General features: G+C 44.1%; 1 protein-coding gene across 13 annotated transcripts in view; it reads left to right on the top strand.

Moving 5' to 3' along the window:
- The window catches only part of KAT5 (lysine acetyltransferase 5), a 623375-nt gene extending 598341 nt beyond the window's left edge, over positions 1–25034 (top strand). For all 13 annotated transcript variants that reach the window (XM_069207870.1, XM_069207861.1, XM_069207869.1 and 10 more), the window contains 2 exons: positions 11116–11197; positions 24134–25034. In XM_069207870.1, coding sequence (XP_069063971.1) covers positions 11116–11197; positions 24134–24268 — 217 coding nt within the window. In that variant the 3' untranslated portion in view covers positions 24269–25034. The remainder of the gene's footprint in view (positions 1–11115; positions 11198–24133) is intronic.
- The last annotated feature ends 441 nt before the right edge of the window (positions 25035–25475 follow it).

Genomic DNA, 25475 nt, shown 5'->3' with positions numbered 1-25475 from the left:
AAGAGCACTCGCTTTGGTAGTAAAGAAGAACTTTGAACTGAAACAGTCGAGAGGTTTGAATAGTTTCCAGATGGGGGATTGTTCTGCTTTCCTTCTCTTATCTCATGACCGAGCTTACAGAACCTCTCTGAAATGCACTTCTGAGTTTAAAAAAGACATTTATTGTTATTATTGCTTCACCACAAGGTTCCTGAGAGACGAAATTAGTAGATTGGCAGCACACGTTTCAAAGTAGTCGCAGCAATGAGAGCAAAATATATCAGAGTACTTCTCAGTTGCAATGTACACAGCAAATACATGTGATTATATTATAGCATAACTTCAAAGCATAAAAGTCAAAATTGCATCACCGTAGGGCAAGGCTGTAGGGCCTATAACAGCTTCATCTTCCTAGAGTTTCAAGTTGATGACTCCAGTTCAACTGTGAGAAAGAGATTTTCTATCCAAACGGGGACAGGCAACTGACGTCTCCGTTCCTGTCTGAAGTCAAGATAGTTTCAATCTAACTAACTCTGCTGTTGTCCAGAGTCATCCTTCCAAAAATGTTCCCCCTCCTCTCAGACTCGGGAAAGGAAGGCAAGCCTTTGGAGACTGGCCAGATCTCCTAGACCCCTCCTCTTCCCAAGGCTGAACAGAAAGGAAAACACCAAATGTACTCTCTCTTATCAGCTCAGGTCTGGTGTGAAAAACACAGCTTGGTCTATCATGTGGAAAAACACAGCTTGGAAAAACACAGGTCATCTGCAATGTCTCAACTGTAATATCTGACTCCACGTTAAAGCCAATAGGCAGCTTACCTAAATATCAAATGTAATGTCTAATGCCATGTCAAAGCCAATAGGCAGCTAAACTGAATACAGAATGTAATGGCTAATGCCATGTTAAAGCCAATAGGCAGCTAACCCAAATACCAAATGTAATATCTAATGCCATGTCAAAGCCAATAGGCAGCTAAACTGAATACAACATGTAATGTGCTACTGGTGAACATTGAGCAACTAATATGCGCAGTGGTGAAACACAGTCATTGGTCAGACACAATTACTAGCATCACACTCCACCCTATGACCAATTAATTTTTGTTTACATACCTCTTATTTCAAACCAAAAACATCAACACAAATTTTTTTTATAAGCAAATCAGATTTGAATGATAAAAACAATCACTGTAAAGCAATGGAAGTGGATTAACATATTGATCTCATAACCTTTCACATCAGATACATCTACACAGAAAAGACTGAAGCTTATATACTCTGATTGAGATAATAGTGTCTCTAAAATAGCAATTTGATGTAGCATGAGTTCTACTCATGTAAAGGTACACGGTCCACCTGAAAGGTTTGCTGGAATGTAAGCGAAAGTCAGAGTTCCATATGAAAAACCACAGACAGTTAACTGATAAGGTTGCTTAGTTCCAGTGGAAGAATGTAATCAAACAAGTTGAAATTGAACTGAAGGCGCCAGTTGCGCAAAATGGATCCATGGGGTTTGTACTTTAATCAATCAGGTTCAGGTTGGGGGTTCGGTCCCTCCCCCGGCGCCACACGCACACACCCGAATTGAGACCACACAGCACACTCATGGATAGTGGCGAGTCGTGGTAGGATCTGCAAAAGAAAAAAGTATGACTTTTCTTGCAAATAACATTTGTCATCTAAAATGTGCCCTTCTTCTTCCTTTCCTTCTTTTATAATCAGCAGGACGCTTTTGGGGCCCTTTGCTATGATTTCTGCAGGTTCTGGAGGGTCATTTTGGGATTCAACCCAAACCTTAGCACTGAGGTTTTTATGTGCTGCACCGCAGCTTCCCTTTCCTTGCACTGTCAGAAGGGCTGGGGCAGACTCCTTCTTTACCAAACCTCCATTCACTGCACTTTTGATAAGTTGGGCAATTCTGTCTCCAATCTGTATGAATAAATCAGATTTTCTTCTAGTTATCAGCATAATTTTGATTTCTCCTTGGTAATCTGCAGCAATCACTCCCCCCTAAAACCTGATCAATTTGCCTTATCTGTCCTGGTAACTTTCCTCTCCCCAACTGATCTTTGACTGTTTGTGGGACAGATCTCTGTTGTGCGTGCTGACAAATAGGACATTGCAAAATCACAGTTTTTATCAAATCTAAGGGAATGTGCATCTCTCTAATCTCTGCCCACCTGTAAGTGGCTTTTTCTCCCAGCGGTCCACATTTCTGGTGCACCCACTTAGCCATCCCCACTAAGTCAGAATTCTGGGTGGACACTTCACACTCTGAATGTTTTTCTTTAACATCTGCAAGGGAATTGAACCAGTTATGTACAAGCTATGTGGAAAACCAAACGGCTAAACCATTGGCATTGAACCAATAGTCAATGTAAAATGACACATCTCAAGCAGCTCTTGATTTAAAGACTAACACACATTGTACAAATCTGAATCAATAGTCAAACAAACATGCTTTTTATCCTCAGGGAAAAGGAATTCAAATGGTGCACTCAATTTCATTGGTGACTCTTTTGCCTGTGGTACTCCCTGTACCCTCTCCTCTTCCTGAAAAGGGGCTTGTGACACCTGTTCATGTAGGGCTCCAGTGACTCTAGCCCTGTCTTGCATGTACCAGAACCAGTGTATGATACTAGCCTCCTGTGCCTGTCCTAAACTGTGAGATTTAAGTGAACTCATCACCCACTGCATGCTTGATATTTCAGGTTTCAGAATTACATTATCATTTAATGTCCAAAGTTCCAGGGGCACTCTTGTCTTCCCCTGTTCCTGATTTACATGTAAATCAGTGTTTCCCTCTTGCACTGCGCAGAAACCTAAAGTCTGAATTATTTAATTTGCCAAATCAAAAGTGCGCAGCTGCTCATGTTTTTTCCTAGTTACTTTGTACCAAAGTGTTAAGATTTCACTCAGATGAGGGCTATACTGTTTCCAAAAATCAAACAAGCTCATGAAACTCGGTGTCCCTTGCTTATTGCAAATAGTAAGAAACTCTAAAATCTTTTGTTTTACGTGTGACAACATGTGTCTATTTTCTGGGTTCCACTGAATTCCCAGTAATTGCCCATTTTGCGACAGTACTTCTGCCTTGTCTGAATTAATTTTACTTTGCAAAAGCGGTCTGTAGATCACATTCCAAGCTCCGTTTTCAGTGTTATCTGTTGGAATGCACTTCAACTGCCAAAAACTGTGGGCTACTCTGCTCGAGACACATTTTTTTTCAACCTTCTCATTACTGGAATGGGAAAAGCCAGATTCTTCTAAAACAGCAGTTTTATAGATTTCAGCATTATCTTGCATTAATGTGTTCTGGCTAATTTGCTCACGTAAATTCTTATTTTCATGTTCTAACTGCCTACATATCTCCTGCATTTTTCTGTAAGCAGATAAAAGTATCCAAACCCTTCTGTCAAGAACAAAAGGAACATCATTTCTTTCAAAAGGCGCATTTTCTAAATATGCTTTATCACAGCACTCATCCCAAGACTCACACAGCCCTGATAAACAAGAAAACATGTTTCTCACAGCACCAGAAGGCAGTTTACCTTCACATGCATTTTCAAACATGGTCTGCCGTGCTTCTTTAATTCTCTAAACAACAAAAAAACAATTACACTTTTAAATAGTGGACTTCCAATCTCCAACTCTGACTCTCAAGACTGACGACACGCCAAAATGTTCTGCTTTCCTTCTCTTATCTCATGACCGAGCTTACAGAACCTCTCTGGAATGCACTTCTGAGTTTAAAGAAGACATTTATTGTTATTATTACTTCACCACGAGGTTCCTGAGAGACGAAATTAGTAGATTGGCAGCACACGTTCAAAAGTAGTCGCAGCAATGAAAGCAAAATATACCAAAGTACTTCTCAGTTGCAATGTACACAGCAAATACATGTGATTATATTATAGCATAACTTCAAAGCATAAAAGTCAAAATTGTATCACCGTAGGGCAAGGCTGTAGTGCCTATAACAGCTTCATCTTTCTAGGTCTTCAAGTTGATGACTCCGGTTCAACTGCGAGAAAGAGATTTTCTACCCAAACGGGGACAGGCAACTGACGTCTCCGTTCCTGTCTGAAGTCAAGATAGTTTCAATCTAACTAACTCTGCTGTTGTCCATAGCCATCCTTCCAAAAACATGCCCCCTCCTCTCAGACTCGGGAAAGGAAGGCAAGCCTTTGGAGACTGGCCAGATCTCCTAGACCCCTCCTCTTCCCAAGGCTTAGCAGAAAGGAAAACACCAAATGTACTCTCTCTTATCAGTTCGGGTCTGGTGTGAAAAACACAGCTTGGTCTTTCATGTGGAAAAACACAGCTTGGAAAAACACAGCTCATCTGCAATGTCTCAACTGCAATGTCTAACTCCACGTTAAAGCCAATAGGCAGCTAACCTAAATATCAAATGTAATGTCTAATGCCATGTCAAAGCCAATAGGCAGCTAAACTGAATACAGAATGTAATGGCTAATGCCATGTTAAAGCCAATAGACAGCTAACCCAAATACCAAATGTAATGTCTAATGCCATGTCAAAGCCAATAGGCAGCTAAACTGAATATAACATGTAATGTGCTACTGGTGAACATTGAGCAACTAATATGCGCAGTGGTGAAACACAGTCATTGGTCAGACACAATTAATAGCATCACAGGGATGTAAATCCCTTGTGTTAAGGTATCCAAAACAGTTTGGTTTGGTTCCCATTCAGATGTTGTCAGAACCCCTTTTTAGAGGGCCGTGGGGCATACAGGTGTTACTGAGCCCAAACGTAAGGGTTGAGGCCTTTTGCTTCTGATGCCAGGGCCCGACCTACAATGGATCATGCGTGGCTGAGCCAAGTACAAATACCCCTCTCTACACTTGGCTCTCAGTGACAGCTATAGTCAAGCTGTCAAAGGCTTGAAGCAAGGGGGCATGGGTGTATAGGGTTGTAAGTGAACCTTAAACAAAAAGTTTACTCTGACTCTTTGTAAAATAGTAAAAATTGTCTTGATTCCGCAGCGCATTCCCCTTGGACTGATAGGCCTGTAACTAGTCTCCAACAGTGAGAAAGCTTGCAGTGTCCCAGCAAGTAACACTGCTCCGGCCCGGTGAGGGAAGTCTGTTGCATGCTGTTCTCTCCTGAGCATATGCGGCTGGCAGCAGCAGGCATTTGAGGTGCTCATCCTGTAAGGGAAGTCTTTCGCTCCCCACACAGGGGTGGGCAGGTGCAGGGTGCTTTCCTGTACTCCCTGTTGGACCCCAGGTGATGCAGCAATGCACACACATCATCTTCCACAGTTTCACAGGGACGGTTGCAGCTCAACCCTTGTTTTTTCGTGGTGACCCATGGGTTATGGCTCAGATTTCTCAGGCGTCAGCCAGATCCTTGCAATCACAGCAGTATCAGCAGTCCCCCCTGGCATAAGGAGTTGCCACAACTCCATGGTGCTCATACTACAGTGGCCCCTCCTGGTATAAGAGGTAGGTGCTAAGCTCCATCCAGGCTTCGACCCTGCCTTGAAATTTCCTCACCTTGAAAATACATTGCCCCCCACCGCTGTATGTGATGCATTCACCCAGGGTAGTGCAATGTGCCCTGTGAGGGCACACACGGTGTGATTATGAATGTCCAATAGGTCTTGAACCCTCCATTACCAGGGACATGCCTAGGCCTTTGCACACATGCTAGAGTAGCATGACGCCATGACCAAAATAAAAGGTCGGACACCTGTTAAATAAGCAGTCAGGCACTCGGGCCATGGTAGACGCCATTCTAACCCATGTGCAGGGCATTATGATTGTTTTCCTCATAAATATGGAGAATCTCTTAACCAATTATGAAATATTATGTACTTTTCATGTGTTTCAGCTTGTTAATTTTCCTCACCACTACACATTTACCTTTCATCTTATTTGTGCCACTTATAGTAGCTGCAAAAGTTTGGAGTAAAAAAGATGGGATTATTTGAGTGATGGCACCAAGTTGAGGTGTTAATTATGCAACACAGGTGATATGAAAAATGAAGTTCACTTCACCCCTCTTGTGTGCACAAAGCTTGTGAGGTATTATCAGTATCTGAATTTTTCCCTGTCCAATTCTCATTTCTTGACCCTCTTAAGTAGTAAACAGTTTCTTTGAGAAACCAGAATCGATGACGGTCTTATAATTCACAATCATTTTCACATTTTACCAATGTGCTAAAGAGAATTATACAATTAGGCCTGGGGCAATTGAACAATCAACAAGTTTTCTGTTCGACATTTGCACATCAGAGTAACGTAGTATGGTGAATTTCTGGGATTACCAGGACCTCCATCATTTTCATAAGTCATGGTTCCTCTGGCTGAGCTATTTCATTTCATCCTTTCATGGAGTGCTTATCGTCCACGTATTGACTAACTTCAAAACACATACCTTGACTAGTTGTATAATGTCCATTCATGTTGTCTCATTTGTATAACAAATGGGTGGACAAATCAAGGCATATGCAGTGGCTGGCTTATAGTAATTAAGCTATAATCACCCCACGATGGAATCATTGGAGCATATGACCATATAAGACTGCTCTTTTTATACTACAGATTCCTATAGGTTGCTCCCTACTGATCCAGTGGAATCCTTATAGCATATACCATGGCTCTTGACATAGTGCCTATTCCTGTATACTGCTCCTTTACTACCCCTTGTTGACTTGACTTTTAACTGCACCTCCAGGGTAGCGCTCTTCAACTGTGTTCACCTTTCTATGTGCCAGAGACCTCTCCAAAGAGGTAGGTATCAACAGTATGGCACATTTATTCTCACACTTTTTCCTCACACACATGGATAGGCACTGTTACTGCCTATTAGAACATTGGAATGCTGGGGGCTCCATTGAAAACAATGGAGTGCTGCGGGCTTTTACTGGCCGGTAAAAGCCCGCAGCGCCAGCATTCCAATGTTTGCTTTGTTCACAGCAACAGCTGTGAACAAAGCCTCACGGAGCCCGAGGGGATTTTAATCCCCTCGGGCTCCGTGAACATTTTTTTTTTTTAATAGAACATTCTGCCCTGAGTGGCAGAATGTTCTAATAGCCTTAGAACCCGCCGTAGCGGGCTCTACCGGCTATTAAAGTCCCTCTCCCTTGTTAAATGCCCTCGCCTCGGGCATTTAACGCGGGGAGCGGGCCTTTAATAGCCGGTAGAGCCCGCTACGGCGGGTTCTAAGGCTATGTTAGCAACATGGTCAGGCGTTTCTGCCATAGGCACAACATCAAAAAACCTTCCACATAGGTGACATTCTGTCCATCCACATACCACTGTTTTAATGCTTAAGCTTTCTGTCCCTCACATCTGTTTGCTTCATTCTGTGCATAGACAAAAATACAATAAGAGCACACCTCTGGCCCACATTCACACTATTATGCAATACCCAAATAGGCCCAGAAATGTACATTTTTCCTTCCAAAATATTTCCACTGTGCAGTATGCTACCCTTATTTAAACAAATGTCAGCGCCCCTTCGGGTGTATGTAAATGTAGGTCTCTGTAAATGTAGTTACAGTATAATGGTGGTGAGGATCACTGCATGGGGGGAGGCGTTTCCTTCTCAAAATATTGTTCACTCTTGATTTTCTAAATTTGAGGTGGATGCCTTCTTTAGGAAGTGGAATGTAACTGCTGTAACAAGTATCAGCTATGCTAAAACAAGCCAGTCCTAAAATTAAAAGTGAATTGCTCAATCAAGCTATTTAGAGAGGGCGGCAAATCACCCGTGAGGGTCTTGAGGCGCACCAGAGCTGTATGATGCTGTAATGTTATCTTGCCAGCCGTGTTTCCCTCCACCAAGAGGGAATACACCTGCAGTTGGGGCAAATTTGTGGCTTCGTACCGAAAGACAACTGGCTCCCTTTTCTGCCCCCTTTCTTAGGTTCTCTTTTTCATTTTTTCTCTTGCCCTGCAGCCTTCTGCTTTGGGCACTCTGAAGGACTATCTCTTAGCTATTTCTACTTTTTTTTGCAGTCGACTGACCAGCCATCCCCCTTCAAATCCCCTATTGTAAATAAGTTTGTTTACAAATTCCCTTTTCTGTATGCTACAGTTGGACCTCAATCTGGTCCTCACTTTTCTTATGTGCGCTCCCTTTGAGCCTTTACATAATTGTCCACTCAGGCTCCTTACCATCAAGACTGCCTTTCTCATGGCTATAACATCTTCTCAGAGGGTCAGTGAGCTTCAGGCTTTGACATCCAAGCCTCCTAACTTGAACATCTCCTCTGACAAGCTGGTGCTATGAAAGCTTCCTTTCACATAGGCCAGTCCATCAATCTGCCTATCTTTGACCCTCCGCCACATACCTCCAAGGAAGAGGAGCGACTTTTCTGTCTGGACCCAAAAAGAGCATTGTTGTTTTGCCTTGACCACACACGAGTTTCGGATGGACGACCAAATCTTAGTGGGGTATGTCGGAGCGAAGAAAGGACAAGCTGTGCAGAAGCGGACCATCTCCCGTTGGATCATGCTCTGTATCAAGATCTACTATGCAGTGGCTAAGTAACAATCCCCTGTGCGCTCATTCCACCAGAGCAAATGCTGTGACCACTTTGTTAGCATACAGAATTCTTGTTCTGGACATCTGCCAGACAGCAACGTGTATCTCCTTGTACACATTCACAAAGCACCACTGGCCAGAGAATTGGGTCCATCGAGATGGGCATTTTGCCTGTTCGGTCTTGCAGGACTTCCATGTGTGAAATTGGTGTTCAGATCCACCTCTGGGTATGGTATTGCTTGGTTGTCTATTTCAAGGTAAGGAATCTGCGGCTAGAAGTTTCTATCAGATGAACAAGTTGCTTACCTTTCGTAACCTCTTAGCTGGTAGATCCTCTGCCTAGCCGCAGATTGCTTACCAAACCCCCTCTCCCACCCTCCCTGCTCTGCAACAATTTCTAGGGGCAGGGCTGTTTCCCTTTCAAGGCCCTAGTTTTCCCCACCAGTAGTCATGTTCGTCATGGCTCCGCATTCCTGACTTGAAAAGTTGTGAAAAGCAACTGACGTCAGGTTGTTTGGATGGCACCTATATAGGGACATTCCATGTCATTTCCGGTGCCGACGATGCCAGGGAGAGCCGAACAATGCCACTTACCAGTTTGCAGAGGTACTGCTCACAAAAAAATTCTGTATCCAGTCTGATGCATGGGGATAATTCTAAGGTAAGGAACCTGCAACTAGATAGTCTCTACCAGATCATATGTTACAGGAGGTAAGTAACTTGTTTTTCTTGACTTACAAGAAGCCAGTGGTTTTGATACATCACTAGACTCTGGTCTCAGTTTCTCCACCTGGCCCTTCCACTGACGAATCTGCATCCTGCACCAGTGTTATTACTGAAATACTTGGCTTGTAACTTCTATCAGTGGAAGTAAAGACTTGTAATTAAAGACACCATGGAACCAGAGCACACGTCCAAGGAATCTTCCTTACCTTTCAAGAGAGGCTTTGACAGACACCTTTATGGGCACCTTGTCAAAGGCAGGATCTCGTCTTTCAGTGAACAGGCAAATATCCATGAGACACAGACCAGCTGAGGAAGACTCTTATCCTGAGCACCTGACACCTGAAAGCCTGGTAGTTCAGTCCTTAACCGGCAGGCTGAACATCGACGTGAGTTCAACCACACCACCAGACTGAGAGTCAAAGCTTATGGAAGCATTTGTTGAACAAATTTTTATGTCCACCATCCTACTCCTCAGGTCTGTCAATTCCACTTGCCTCGGGGGGGGGATTATTCTCACGCATTGTGAATCATGGTAGCTGCCATCCAGCCATCAGTCCCTGACAATCTTAAGGCCAAACTTCAGCAAAACATTCAAGATGGCAAGGACGCAGCCAAATACTTGATAAGATCAGGCTTCAACACTACTGACTGTAGGGCAGTTGGTACTAGCATGGCAGCAACATTTTTGGATTCACTCTGCTGAATTTTGTAGCAACGTTCCACAGTTGCTCATGGACATGCCCTTAGATGGCACTTGTCTCTTCAGACAAAAGGTGAACTCAGACCTGAAGGGCTTCAAAGACATTAAAGTAACACCATGCTTCAAGAGAAAGTTTTAGCAGAGGCCACAGCAAACTTTGCCGTAGCAGTGACAGGCCTCCCATGCCTTTGAAGGGCAAGGATCCTGCCACCAGCATCCAGGCCTGCAGGGGCAACTATCTACCCACTGCTTCGCACTCACCCCTCCTCCATGGGTGGCAAAACATCACAGACGGGTGCTTCAGATTGTCCAGACTGGGTAGGCTGTACAATTTTTCTAAATCTCTGAAATAGTGTCCTGCAGACGATGGCTTCCGAAGGCCCTCTTGTCCATACTGCAAGGAGAGGTTCCAGATCTCTTAGACAAGGTAGCCGTAGCGAGGGTGTTGTCATCAGAATTCAGGGCTGGTCCCTCACCAGCCCACCCTCTTCCCCATCGTCCATTCTAAAAAGATTCCAAATTAGAGAGCTATACACTGACACAGTATAATTACTAAGGACTCTGTGTCCTATGGCACAGACAGATACCTAAAAGAAACTGACATCGATGTGAAGTAGCAGCATTTATATTGTGGCCACAATATCCGTTCCTGTGCAGGGCAGAGCTGTCTCAGAGCCATCTACCAGCACGTAACGGAATTGCTGAGAAAAAGTTCCAGCTCCAGTGTAGCGCCATGGGTTGCTCATTAGGTGAGGAATCTGAGACTGCTAGAATATCCACCAGAAAGAGCATTACCAAAACAACCTGATCTGCTCCTGTTCCCTAGAACTTCATCATGGAAGTTTGTGCATGCAATTAATGGAACTGTTAATTCATTTAATTTACACCAGTAAAATGTTTTGTCCTCTACTTTTAAAGGACCTTATTTTTAACCTCAAAACTGTGATGGTGGAGATAGAGAATTCTTAACTCCATATCTACATACCTTGAAAAGATATACATACATATATGTGTGTGTGTGCATGTATATATAAAAAAATATATATTGCACCAAGATATATATCTACACTTACCTGTTGATATTTTATTTTCAATATTATCCCCTCAATATAGTGTGTTGTCACTATTCTAGTGGCAGTATAGCTTTGATCTGTGATCTATGCTTTTTTAATGTATTTCAATCTTTTTTAGTGAAATCAGCGAGATTACCAGTGTGAAGAAAGAGGATGTTATATCCACGCTCCAATATTTAAACCTCATAAATTACTACAAGGTATGTAAATCATTTTAGAATGAAAGAAAGAGGGTAGCAGCAATGTGGGTAGGGAATTACATAATTGGTCAGTTTCAGGGAGTTTAATTTAGGGTAGTGCAGAAATTACCGTAAGATATTGTTCAGAGTTTGCCTGTCTGGTGTATTCCTTTCTGTTTCCATAACAAAATACGAGTTTTTTTTGTTTGTTTTTTTAAACCTAATATATTAATGACATTCAGCTGTGTTATGTTATCGTTCTAGGAGACTGTTCCCTGGTTAGGTATTTGTTATCAGGGCTGTTATAGGACTTGGTGGCTTAGCATTACCTTATCTTTAGCCCCTTTGATGGCCTTATAAGATATGTACGTCTGTCGCCTTTTTCCTGCCCAACTCTTCACTGCCTCCTCCCCACACCCCCCACTTGCCAGTGCCTCTCCCCTCTTCCAGGACCAACTTAATGGAGACTGCAGTGCATCTGCCCCAAAGGCAAGGCCTTCTGCGCCTAGACCGCCCCGCACGGGAATCCCTGGTTTCTGACCCTCACGATTATACATCATTGCCTTCCTCCACGCCCTGAACACCAGATGCCCCAGCGAACACTGCTGCAATGCAATTCCAAACTTTATGCTAGGAATCTTTGCCTGCAATAGCATGTCTGCGCCTAGACTGCCCCAGAGCACCACACCGACCCCTAGCCTCACAAAACAAGTAGCAAGCCACGACTCCACGGCCTGTTCATCAACACAGACTCAATGGGCAAGCACTCCACTGAATTATGGGACCTCATCACCACCCACACACCTGACATCATCTTCCTTACAGAGACTGGCTCAACCCTGCCTCTGCCCCTGACAACACCACAGCAGTCCCCGATGGATACAAAACCACTCACCATCACTGTACTAACCAATCGGAGGGAGGAATAGCTCCACCCCCCCCCCACCTCAACACACCCCCCCCCCCCCCCCCCGGCCTTGCGCCTGCTTCATTAAGTTTCTATCCCTGCACACCAGACGCACTGTGACATAGGCCCTCGTCACCAGCAGACTGGACTATGGCAACACCCTCTACGTAGGAATCACTGCACACCTCCTCCACAGACTTCAAACCTTACAGATTGCGGCAGCCAGACTCGTCCTCGACCTCCCACAACTAACCCACATCACCCCCACCTCAGGTAACTCCACTGGCTCCCTGTACAGAAGAGATGCCTTCAAGATGCTAATACATGCACATAAGGCCAAATGAAACCAATGACCCACCAACATCAACCATCTCTGAACTTCCACCAGTAATCAAATAATCCACAATCTGCCTTGCTTGCACTTGCCCACACACCTCGCATCCACCAAGGCAGACTCATGCATCACCACAAAAACCTGCAACAACGTTCTCCTCTCTTCCGGATTTCAGAAGGGCATTTAAGACCTGGCTGTTCGAATGAGACCTGCAAGTACCAGGATAACCTATTGCAGCACTATGGAAGTCCAGTTCGATTGACTTATTGAAAAGGTGTCACCAGGAACCCTCATGATCATATATAAACACTGTTTTGTTTTTATGCTGAGCTGTAGGTTACAATTATTTCTGTTTGTACTGGTCATGCATCACTTGAAAATGAAAAGTCAAATACAAAATGGGGTTGAATAATCTGTGTTTTTTAAATGTCCCTAAGAATCTGAGTTCAGGGATAAGGCATATTTGACCTGTTTCAGGTAATCGTGAGGAAATGTTTTGAAAAAGTGCTGTATATGTAGATTAATGCTAAAAAGGATTGTACTAATGAATATCAGCCCTCAGAATATTGTGATACGAGAATATTAAGGACAGAGTATCGAACAACCAAATATCAAAAGGAAAGTGCATATAGAGAAGTACAGATTTACTATTCTTAATTCCACATCTACATACCTTGAAAAGATATATATACATACATATATGCATGTGTATATGTGTGTATATATAAAAAATTTATATATTGCACCAGGGTATATACACTTAACTGGTGATATTTTATTTTCAATATTATGCCCTCAATGTGGTTTGTCATCACTATTCTAGTGTCAGTATTCAGGGTGCACACCTGTGAAAAGGAATGGATGTGTTTCTGACAAAACACATACTTAAAGCGGTTCTGACAAATTTTTCTCTCTGAACCTTTTTTGACAATCTTTTTCTTTATTAACATTTTTTTTTTCGAGGTTGAAGAAACCAAGCTGGAGAAGCCCATTTTGAAGAATTATTTGTTACTTCATTTTTTTATTATTTTAGGAAGGAATCTCACTTAATCTCGTCTTCCCTTTCTTTAATGCCCATACATCCTTTGCCTACCTGCTTTACTTTTTTTTTCTTTTTACTAATTCTTCCTACCCCACTATTGTTTCCCCATCCTATACACTCTCTCTGTTAACTTTCCCACTTTTACTCACTTCTATTCTTTTACCTCCCCTTCCCTTACTTAAATGCCAATATATCTTCTCCCCTTCAGCGTTACTCCTTTTTGAATTGTTCTTTTAATACTCTGCTACCCCTTTTATTTATTCCCATTCTGTATGTTCTTCCCCAGCTATTTTCCCTTTTTTTACTTCCTCTTCCTTTTCTTTGATGCTAATACATGTTACACCTGCTTGCTTTACTCCTTTTTTAATTATACTCCTCTCACTCCATTCCCCCTCCCCTTCCACCCGAACACGTTCCCTTCATGCTTACTCTATCACGTTCTTAACCTTTCTCTTGATGGCATATGCCATTTTTATCACAAACAGTTACTTTCTTGGAAAATATTTTTTGTTGGAGCATTTCTCTGCTATGTGTTTTTTTCAACTTGATTCCCTCATGCTGGAAAATTGTCAAAATGACTATACAGGTAAAAAGGGTAGCTTGACCTAATAGGTCACGCGCGCAAGCGCTGTGAACTGTTGTAAGTATTGTGGGCTTTTAACCATGCCCATCACTTTTATTCGTTCCTGGGCTTGCATTTCAAAAATCACTTGATGTCATTGGCAAATGCTTTACGTTTGTACTGCCTTGAGGCTGTTTTTGTCACGCCTTGCAGACGGCCCCTTTTACATGGATTATTGCATGATTGCTGATATACTTCAGTGTGGGTGAACAATTTTTTTCTTTTGTCTTTCCCCTTCGTGCTGCATGGCGACCATGGGACTCACAGCGCAAACAGGCAAACTTAATCAGCAGTATTGGGGCTCTGGTCACATTGTTCACAGTTACCTAATCAGCCATTTCTTGTGGCTCTCCCCTTAAAACATTTGAAATTAGTAAATACTTTACGTAAAACAGAAATCCTCAAAGGGAAAGCGTCTCTCCCGGCACAGCAGGAGAGCCGATACTACAATATTCATTGCACTTGGGAAAATTGCCCCATAATGCTTGCAGGACATTACTTCTGCAAAACATTTTTGCCCATAATGCAGCCTGTGGTGCTCCTAGGACAATGGGACCACCACCAAAACGTTCAGCACAATGCACTTTAGTGGGGACCCGAAAATAATAACCCCTCTAACCATTCACTGTCATTTTAATTGCTGTCATGGCTGGAACTTTTGTTTTACAGCTGAGAATAGCTTGTATTTTATGAGCCTTATTTGTAGTAATATTGCTATAGGCCTGTTGCCTCTGAAAATGTGTAATGCTCTACATCTTCTGTGGTTACACTGCATTATTTATTGCCATTTATTTTTGCGTGATTATGCCCTCTAGGGGCTAACTATATAGTGACATGACCGTGTTTCTTCCAAATGCTTTTTTCATTGTGGTGTCCTCTAGGGGTTGTTCTAAGCATAAGTCATATCAACCTACTAAAATATTTGTGACACGGAAAATTGCCCCATAATGCTTTGGAGGGCATTTCTTTTACAAAACATTTTCGTTCATAACTCAGCCTGTTGTGGTCCTAGGAACAATGGGATCAATCTCAAAATATTCACCACAATGTGCTTTTTCTTTCTATGTCATATCTGGGTCCCCACACTATGTTAGTGGGGACTCCAAAATAATAACCCCCTACCACCATTATCTTTTTAAGCTTTCTCATGGCTGGATTGTTTGCCTTACAGCTGGGAGAAGTTATGTTTTATGGTCCTTGCCTGTAACATCTTTGCAATAGGCCTGCTAGCCTTGTAAATGTGTAATGCACTAAGCCCTGTAGGGGCTACATAAATGGCTACATTTGATTACTTTCTCTCATTCTTTTTTTCTCATGTGGTTATGCTGGCTAAGGGCTGACAGTATGGTTACATGACCATGTTTCCTCCAAATGCTCTTTTTATTGTGCTGTCCTCTGGGGGCTGTTCTGAGCATTGCAGTCAAAATACTATAATATTCCTGGCACAAAAACTTGCCCCATAATGCTTTGCAGGACATTACTTTTACAAAAGATGTTTGCTCATAACTCAGCATGTGGTGGTCCTAGGACAATGGGACCGCCGTCAAAACGTTCTTTCTGTCTACAGCATCCTTGGGTCCCCACACTAGGTTAGTGGGAACCACAAAATAATAACCCAGTTGGCCTGCTAGCCTAAAACGCCCTCTACAGGCTAAGTATATGGTTACACTGCATTACTTCCTCCTGTTTTTTCCATAGCGTTATTCTCTCTAGGGGTTAACAATATGACCATGTTTCTTACAAATGGTATTTTTGATATGGTGCCCTCTATGGGCTGTTTAGAACCTTACAGTCTAATGCTAAAAGTTTATTACTGATTTAAGTTTATATGATAATTATATATGTTTAAATAATTTCTCCTTTTGAAATTATATATATCCCATGATTCAGGCCATCGTAATATCCTTATTACACTGACTGTTTGAACACTCTTCATATGTTTGGGTGACTCTTCTAGTTTATTACTTTTCTCTGTCTGTCTTGTGTCTTTTTGGGGGGATTGTGTTAGCCAGCCAGCAACTCTGATGGTGGGGTGGTGAAAGTGGTATTCTATTGGAATTAGCATGGCAGATTTAAATTGGGATGCTGTAGGAAGTTGGCTCTGTATATACTATTTCAAAGTAAGAAATAGTGTGCACAGACTCCAAGGGTTCCCCTTAGAGGTAAGATAGTGGCAAAAAGAGATAATTCTAATGCTCTGTTTTGTGGTAGTGTGTTCGAGCAGTAGGCTTATCAGAGGGTAGTGTTAAGCATTTGTTGTACACACACAGGCAATAAATGAGGAACACACACTGAAAGACAAATTCCAGGCCAATAGGTTTTTATATAGAAAAATATATTTTCTTAGTTTATTTTAAGAACCACAGGTTCAAGATTTACAAACAATACTTTAAATGAAAGGTATTTCACTCAGGTATTCTAGGAACTTTGAATTATCTCAATAGCATGTACAGTTTTGACAACAATGGCAATAAGCTATTTTAAAAGTGGACACAGTGCAAAAATCAAAGGTTCCTGGGGGAGGTAAGTAAATGTTACGTTCACAGGTAAGTAAAACACTTACAGGGTTCAAAGTTGGGTCCAAGGTAGCCCACCGTTGGGGGTTGAAGGCAACCCAAAAGTTACCATACCAGCAGCTCAGGGCCGGTCAGGTGCAGAGGTCAAAGTGGTGCCCAAAACACATAGGCTTCAATGGAAATAGGGGTGCCCCGGTTCCAGTCTGCCAGCAGGTAAGTACCCGCAACTTCGGAGGGCAGACCAGGGGGGGTTGTAGGGCACCGGGGAGGACACAAGCAGGCACAGAAAGCACACCCTCAGTGGCACAGGGTCGGCCGGGTGCAGAGTGCAAACAGGCATCGGGTTTTCAATAGGAATCAATGGGGAGACCCGGGGGTCTCTTCAACGATGCAGGCAGGCACAGGGGGGGGCTCCTCGGGGTAGCCACCACCTGGGCTAGGCAGAGGTTCGCCTGGGGGTCGCTCCTGCACTGCAGTTCGGTTCCTTCAGGTCCAGGGGGCTGCGGGTGCAGTGTGGTTTCCAGGCGTCGGGTTCCTTGAAGCAGGCAGTCGCGGTCAGGGGGAGCCTCTGGATTTCCTCTGCAGGCGTCGCTGTGGGAGCTCAGGGGGGTCAACTCTGGCTACTCACGGGCTCGCAGTCACCGGGGAGTCCTCCCTGTAGTGTTAGTTTTCTGCAGGTCGAGCCGGGGGCGTCTGGTGCAGAGTGGAAAGTCCCACATTTCCGGCGGGAAACGCGTGGTCTTTAAAAGTTGCTTCTTTGTTTCCAAAAGTTGCAGTTTCTTGAACAGGGCCGCTGTTCTCTAGAGCTTCTTGGTCCTTTAGATGCAGGGTAGTCCTCTGAGGCTTCAGAGGTTGCTGGACCCTGTTGGATGCGTTGCTGTTGCAGTTTTCTTCGAAGTAGGGAGACAGGCCGGTGTGGGGCCAAATCAGTTGTTGTCTCCGCCTTCACTGCAGGGCTTCAGGTCAGCAGTCCTTCTTGTTCTTTAGGTTGCATGAATTTATCTTCCTCGGTTCTGGGAGCCCCTAAATACTCAATTTAGGGGTGTGTTTAGGTCTGGGAGGGCAGTAGCCAATGGCTACTGGCCCTGAGTGTGGCTACACCCTCTTTGTGCCTCCTCCCTGTGGGGAGGGGGGCACATCCCTAATCCTATTGGGGGAATCCTCCATCTGAAAGATGGAGGATTTCTAAAAGTAAGAGTCACCTCAGCTTAGGACACCTTAGGGGCTGTCCTGACTGGGAGTGACTCCTCCTTGTTTTCCTCATCATCTCCTCCAGCCTTGCCGCCAAAAGTGGGGGCAGTGGCCGGAGGGGCGGGCATCTCCACTAGCTGGGATGCCCTGTGGCGCTGTAACAAAGGGGGGAGAGCCTTTGAGGCTCACCGCCAGGTGTTACAGTTCCTGCAGGGGGAGGTGAGAAGCACCTCCACCCAGTATAGGCTTTGATTATGGCCACAGAGTGACAAAGGCACTCTCCCCATGTGGGCAGCAACAATTCTGGTGTGTGGCAGGCTGGCAAACACTAGTCAGCCCACACTGGAAGTCGGGTATGTTTTCAGGGGGCATCTCTAAGATGCCCTCTGGGTGTATTTTTACAATAAAGGGCACACTGGCATCAGTGTGCATTTATTGTGCTGAGAAGTTTGACACCAAACTTCGCAGTTTTCAGTGGAGCCATTATGGTGCTGTGGAGTTCGTGTTTGACAGACTCCCAGACCATATACTCTTATGGCTACCCTGCACTTACAATATCTAAGGTTTTGCTTAGATATTGTAGGGGCATAGTCCTCATTCACATATGCCCTCACCTGTGGTATAGTTCACCCTGCCTTAGGGCTGTAAGGCCTGCTAGTGGGGTGACTTAACTATGCCACAGGCAGTGTGAGGTTGGCATGGCACTCTGAGAGGAGTGCCAGGTAGACTTAGTCATTTTCTCCCCACCAGCACACACAAGCTTGCAAGCAGTGTTTATGTGCTGAGTGAGGGGTCATACGACATGCTGCAGCCCTTAGAGTCTTTCCCTGGCATCAGGGCCCTTGGTACCAGGGGTACCAGTTACAAGGGACTTACCTGGATGCCAGGGTTGTGCCAATTGTGGAGACAAAGGTACAGTTTAGGGAAAGAACACTGGTGCTGGGGCCTGGCTAGCAGGGTCCCAGCACACTTTCAAATCATAACTTGGTATCAGCAAAGGCCAAAAGTCAGGGGGTAACCATGCCAAAGAGGCATTTCCTTACAGATGCTATTTGGCAACATTTTCATTTTGCTGCAGATAGAGGAATACAGTAAATGGAAGTGCTTTAGTTATATGCAGGGCAATGGAATTATGTAGCATGAGAAGACAAAATTATGAGGCGGGTTGTCTAATTTATGTGGCAAGACAAGTCCAGTTATGAATTTACAAAGTCAATAGCTCTAGCTCGAGAAATGGGAGACCTATTTTATTCCAAATGCTTGTTTTCTTTTCCTACCACTATTTTACTTTTGTGTAAAGCCATGTTCACCGCACATTAAACCAGAGTTTTTTGTTTATATTTGGGCATCTTTGATTATTTGTTTTTTTTAAATAAATAAGTCTAACTATTTTGATGCTACACCTGCAGCATTGTGCATATTTGTTTGTGGAGCTACCATTCCTCTTATATTTAGCATTTTTAGTTTAGAATGCTGTTGCTCTTCCCTATTTTTGTGACTTACTATGTAGCCGCTTAAGCTCCAAGATAACTCTTGTCTTGGGGGCTTGCACAGATAATAGACTGAGAACTGGTAAGGATATCAAGGGGGAGCAAATGGCTGTCATAATTGCTGTTACTTTATTAATATGAAAAACCACTGCTCATGAAATGCCTGTTTACCATTATTGACATTTCATGAAAGTGTCTATGTACCACACCAAATAAAACAAAAGTCACAATTGTATGCATGGTTTCAACTAAACAGTAACTTGTAATACATACCACTATTTACCAGATGTAGGAAAGTACCATTTTGCCTGGCATGTTACCCCCATATTTCACTGTATATATGTTGTTTTAGTCTGTGTCACTGGGACCCTGCCAGGTAGGGCCCCAGTGCTCATAAGTATGTGCCCTGTATGTGTTCCCTGTGTGATGCCTAACTGTCTCACTGAGGCTCTGCTAACCAGAACCTCAGTGGTTATGCTCTCTCTGCTTTTCAAATTTGTCACTATAACAGGCTAGTGACTAAATTTACCAATTCACATTGGCATACTGGTACACCCATATAATTCCCTAGTATATGGTACTGAGGTTCCCAGGGTATTGGGGTTCCAGGAGATCCCTATGGGCTTCAGCATTTATTTTGCCACCCATAGGGAGCTCTGACAATTCTTACACAGGCCTGCCAGTGCAGCCTGAGTGAAATAACGTCCACGTTATTTCACAGCCATTTACCACTGCACTTAAGTAACTTATAAGTCACCTATATGTCTAACCTTCACCTAGTGAAGGTTGGGTGCAAAGTTACTTAGTGTGTGGGCACCCTGGCACTAGCCAAGGTGCCCCTACATCGTTCTGGGCAAATTCCCTGGACTTTGTGAGTGTGGGGACACCATTACACGCGTGCACTGTACATAGGTAACAAACTATGTATAGCGTCACAATGGTAACTCCGAACATGGCCATGTAACATGATACCCCGGGTCTCTAGCACAGAACCCGGGTACTGCCAAACTGCCTTTCCGGGGTCTCCACTGCAGCTGCTGCCAACCCCTCAGACAGGTTTCTGCCCTCCTGGGGTCCAGGCAGCCCTGGCCCAGGAAGGCAGAACAGAGGACTTCCTCTGAGAGAGGGTGTAACACCCTCTCCCTTTGGAAATAGGGGTGAAGGCTGGGGAGGAGTAGCCTCCCCCAGCCTCTGGAAATGCTTTGATGGGCACAGATGGTGCCCATCTCTGCATTAGCCAGTCTACACCGGTTCAGGGATCCCCCAGCCCTGCTCTGGCACGAAACTGGACAAAGGAAAGGGGAGTGACCACTCCCCTGACCTGCACCTCCCAGGGGACGTGCCCAGAGCTCCTCCAGTGTGTCCCAGACCTCTGCCATCTTGGAAACAGAGGTGTCTGTGGCACACTGGACTGCTCTGAGTGGCCAGTGCCAGCAGGTGACGTCAGAGGCTCCTTCTGATAGGCTCTTACCTCTCTTAGTAGCCAATCCTCCTTCCTAGGTAGCCAAAGCTCCTTTTCTGATGGATACAACTACCTGTGGATTCCTCCCGTCTGCAACGCCGGAGAAAACATTTGAGGCTGCGGAACCTCAAACACTGAAGGTGGTTGGCCCGATGACCCGGGCGAAGTCGGTGAGGTTGGAGAAGGCGTCGACGGATGAGGAGTGACAGTGGGACTGACCTCCCAAGTCTTCCGATGCCGAGTCGATGGTGACCTCGAACAAGACCTCTCTTTACTCGACCGGCGCCGTGATTCTCGACGACGCCGGAGTCCCGATGACGCCGATGAGACTTCGGTGACGAGGATTTTCGATGGTGTCTCTTCTCCCTCTTTTTTGACTTTGCCAGAAAAAGCTTGGCCTCGCGCTCTTTCAGGGCCTTCGGATTCATATGCTGACAAGAATCACACTTGTCAACATCATGATCGGAACTAAGACACCACAAACAGTCAGAATGTGGGTCCGTCACCGACATTTTGCCCCCGCACTCACGACAGGGCTTGAATCCTGACTTTCTCTGCGACATTGTAATCTCAGAGAAAAAAATAGATCCAAAAACACACTCTAACTGTCGAACAGCAACAGTAGCTCCCTCGAAGATAACCGTTTCGAATGGCACGGAAAAAAGGGAACTGACGTCGGCGAGGACCTCTTATTGCCTGTATGACGTCAGACGGCGTCGCGTGGGCAACTGTGACGTCCTCGTCGACGTGCAGAAGCTAGGAAGAAGATTTCCGTCGAATGCTGGCGCAATGGGAGTATTCATTAGGTGAGGAATCCACAGGTAGCTAATGTAGCCACCAGAAAAGTCGTTACCGAAGGTAAGTAACTCGTTCTTCTGGCTATTTAGGGTCTCTGCTTTGGGGATCTCACCAGATAACGAATGCAAGAGCTCACCAGAGTTCCTCTGCATCTCCCTCTTCACCTTCTGCCAAAGGATCGACCGCTGACTGCTGAGGACGCCTGCAAAAAACCGCAACAAAGTAGCAAGACGACTACTAGCAACCTTGTATCGCTTCATCCTGCCGGCTTTCTCGACTGTTTCCAGGTGGTGCATGCTCTGGGGGTAGCCTGCCTCCTTTCTGCACCAGGAGCTCTGAAGAAATCTCCAGTGGGTCGACGGAATCTTCCCCCTGCAACCGCAGGCAACAAAAGACTGCATCACCGGTCCTCTGGGTTCCCTCTCAGCACGACGAGCATGGTCCCTGGAACTCAGCAACTCTGTCCAAGTGACTCGCACAGTCCAGTGACTCTTCAGTCCAAGTTTGGTAGAGGTAAGTCCTTGCCTCCCCACGCTAGACTGCATTGCTGGGTACCGCGTGATTTGCAGCTGCTCCGGCTCCTGTGCACTCTTCCAGGATTTCCTTCGTGCACAGCCAAGCCTGGGTCCCCGACACTCTAACCTGCAGTGCACAACCTTCTGAGTTGTCCTCCGGCGTCGTGGGACTCCCTTTTGTGACTTCCGGTGGTCTCCGGTTCACTTTTCTTCTAAGTACCTGTTCAGGTACTTCTGCGGGTGCTGCCTGCTTCTGTGAGGGCTCCCTGACTTGCTGAGTGCCCCCTATGTCTCCTCATCCAAGTGGCGACATCCTGGTCCCTCCTGGGCCACAGCAGCATCCAAAAACCCTAACTGTGACCCTTGCAGCTAGCAAGGCTTGGTTGCGGTCTTTCTGCGTGGGAACACTTCTGCAAGCTTCTTCACGACGTGGGACATCCATCCTCCAAAGGGGAAGTTCCTAGTCCTCTTCGTTCTTGCAGAACACCAAGCTTCTTCCAACAGGTGGCAGCTTCCTTGCACCCGCAGCTGGCATTTCTTGGGCTCCTGCCCACTCTCAACACTGTCGCGACTCTTGGACTTGGTCCCCTTGTCTTACAGGTACTCAGGTCCGGAAATCCCCTGTTGTTGCATTGCTGGTGGTTGTTCTCCTTGCAGAATCCCCCTATCATGACTTCTGTGCTCTCTGGGGGTAGTAGGTGCACTTTACACCTACCTTTCAGGGTCTTGGGTTGGGCTATCTTTCTAACCCTCACTGTTTTCTTACAGTCCCAGTGACCCTCTACAAGCTCACATTGGTTGGGGGTCCAATCTTGGTTTGCATTCCACTTTTGGAGTATATGGTTTGTGTTGCCCCTATACCTATGTGCCCCTATTGCAATCTACTGTAACTTTACATTGCTTGCATTACTCCCTTTTGCTATTATCTGCATAATTTTGGTTTGTGTACATATATCTTGTGTGTATATCTTATCCTCATACTGAGGGTACTCACTGAGATACTTTTGGCATATTGTCATAAAAATAAAGTACCTTTATTTTTAGTACTTCTGTGTATTGTGTTTTCTTATGATATTGTGCATATGACACCAGTGGTATAGTAGGAGCTTTACATGTCTCCTAGTTCAGCCTAAGCTGCTTTGCCATAGCTACCTTCTATCAGCCTAACCTGCTAGAAACACCTCTTCTACACTAATAAGGGATAACTGGACCTGGCACAAGGTGTAAGTACCTCTGGTACCCACTACAAGCCAGGCCAGCCTCCTACACCAGATCAACACAAAAGAACAGGATGAATAGTAAACACATGAAAGCATGTCAGCTGAGATAAATAAACAACACTGTCCACTCAATAAATGGCAAAGAATGTCTAACCATTTAAAAGCTATAAATATGTGGCATCAACCAGAATAAAAAGAAAGAAAGAATGATTATCTAAGATCCTTTCACAGTTCTTTTACTCAAATATGTACATTTTGTTTGACATTGATTAGATATTAGCAACATCTAGTTAAGCACTTAATGCTTTAATAGATCAAGCGAGTAGATGTGAGTCAAAGTTTAAACCTTAAGTGGTTAGGAAAATTCACACTCAAACTCCAGATGAGTTGAAGCTCAGTTTATATTGATTGTGAGAATGTAGATTGCTCAACTGTGGTTAACAAATATTCTGTGATCTACTTTTCTTGTTCAAGCCTGTTTTTCTTTAAACAGCTATAACTCTGCTAAGATACCAGCCTTTAGTTTTCAGTTTGTTTAATAATGAATTTTAATGATGGTCCATTGATTAAAATATATGACCTTGCATTGTATGACAGGTCATTCAGCCTACCTTTTAGCAACTTCAGTGCCGATAAGGGCATCACAAAAGACCAAACATGTTTTTGACAATAAGTTTTCCATGAGCATTTCCTTTGCAAAAGGAGTTGTGGGATTGATTTCTCCTGAGTATTTGGATCCGCTGGAGCAATATTTTTACTGTTAAGCAACCATTTCTTTGCTGTAGTGTCTCAAATCTTTTCCGTGTTGTCGATTGTAACACTCCTATGTTCACTGATTTCTTTTTTTTTTCTTTTAAAAGGGCCAGTACATCCTGACTCTTTCAGAGGACATAGTGGAGGGTCATGAAAGGGCAATGCTCAAAAGAATTCTCCGGATTGATTCTAAGTGTCTACATTTCACCCCTAAGGACTGGAGTAAAAGAGGAAAGTGGTAGCAGGAAGAGTGGATATATTTTCCATGTGACACTGGCAGACAATTCACATCTCACTTACTAGCACAGCAGGTGATTTAGTCCACTCATCTGCCTGCATACCCAGATGTAAGAAATGTTGCCAAAACTCAGGGTTATCAAACTGTTTACTGGATTCCCTTAGTGGCAGCTGCCTCAGTGCTCTTCTTCGGGGAAGAATGCGTGAAGGAGACAGTGATCAACGCACATTGTGGACACTGGAGTTTCTCGTTTTAAGAATCCCACTTCGTTCTTGGCATAATGTTTCAACGAGCGCTGCTACAAAGCTTATTGGTGCCTCATATGAAGTGACATTTTTTTCACCATCTCCACTGACATTAGTGCCATTGATGGTAATGTGAAACATTCTTGCATTGTGGGGCCTTAAGCGGCAGCCTAGTATTCCTTGAATGCAGACCAGCAGCGATTCCAGCACTGCTGTCTGCCGTTGCCCTTCGTCAATTTTTAAGAATCTCAAATCTGTACAACATTATGAAGCTGTTAAATCTAGGGACTAAAAGCCATGACTAATGTATCTGCGAAAGAAGACATGGAGTTTCAAGAAGTTACTGAATGCCTCCTTGCACACGCACTGAAGCGCTTCATGTGTGAATAGATTTGTTAATGTGTGTTTGATAAACTTAATTTAAAGTTGTAATTGTGTCTCTTCTTCTTAAGTTGGCAGTGCCACCAAAAATCTTGACAATAATAAAACAGCTCCGTTCTTCCCTGGAATTTGAGCAAAAACCCATCCAAGAGTGGATGTTTTTTTGGCCCATACTGACCATTTAAGATAGAGTTTGCTCAGGTGTGTTTAAAAGTAACTATTCGTCAAACTGAATAGTTAATTGTTATCCATTGAAAATTGTATCTGAAATTCACTCTAGAAAATGTTAAACGTCCTTCATTGATCCTTAATATTTTTTCTGTGCAATTGACTCCTATGTTCCTCATTTACCACCAACACAAGAAATTTCATATTTTGTTTTTGTTCATTAATTCTGCAAATCTGTTTGATTTTAAAGTTCTGAGATTGTCTGTTCCATAGTCCTCATTTATGTTATTTTTATTGATTTCTGACACAGGTTTCTTTCTCTCGTTGCCCTTTGCTCTTATCTCTTAAGAATATCCTCTAGTGAGGAGGAAAAAGAGAAAACACAGATCTGTAATTGTTTTCCTAAACCACGAATAC

Source organism: Pleurodeles waltl, chromosome 9 (assembly GCF_031143425.1).
Source record: "Pleurodeles waltl isolate 20211129_DDA chromosome 9, aPleWal1.hap1.20221129, whole genome shotgun sequence".
Classification (NCBI taxonomy): domain Eukaryota; kingdom Metazoa; phylum Chordata; class Amphibia; order Caudata; family Salamandridae; genus Pleurodeles; species Pleurodeles waltl.
Note: the sequence above shows the minus strand (reverse complement) of the source record. Positions and strands in the feature narration are given on the sequence as shown.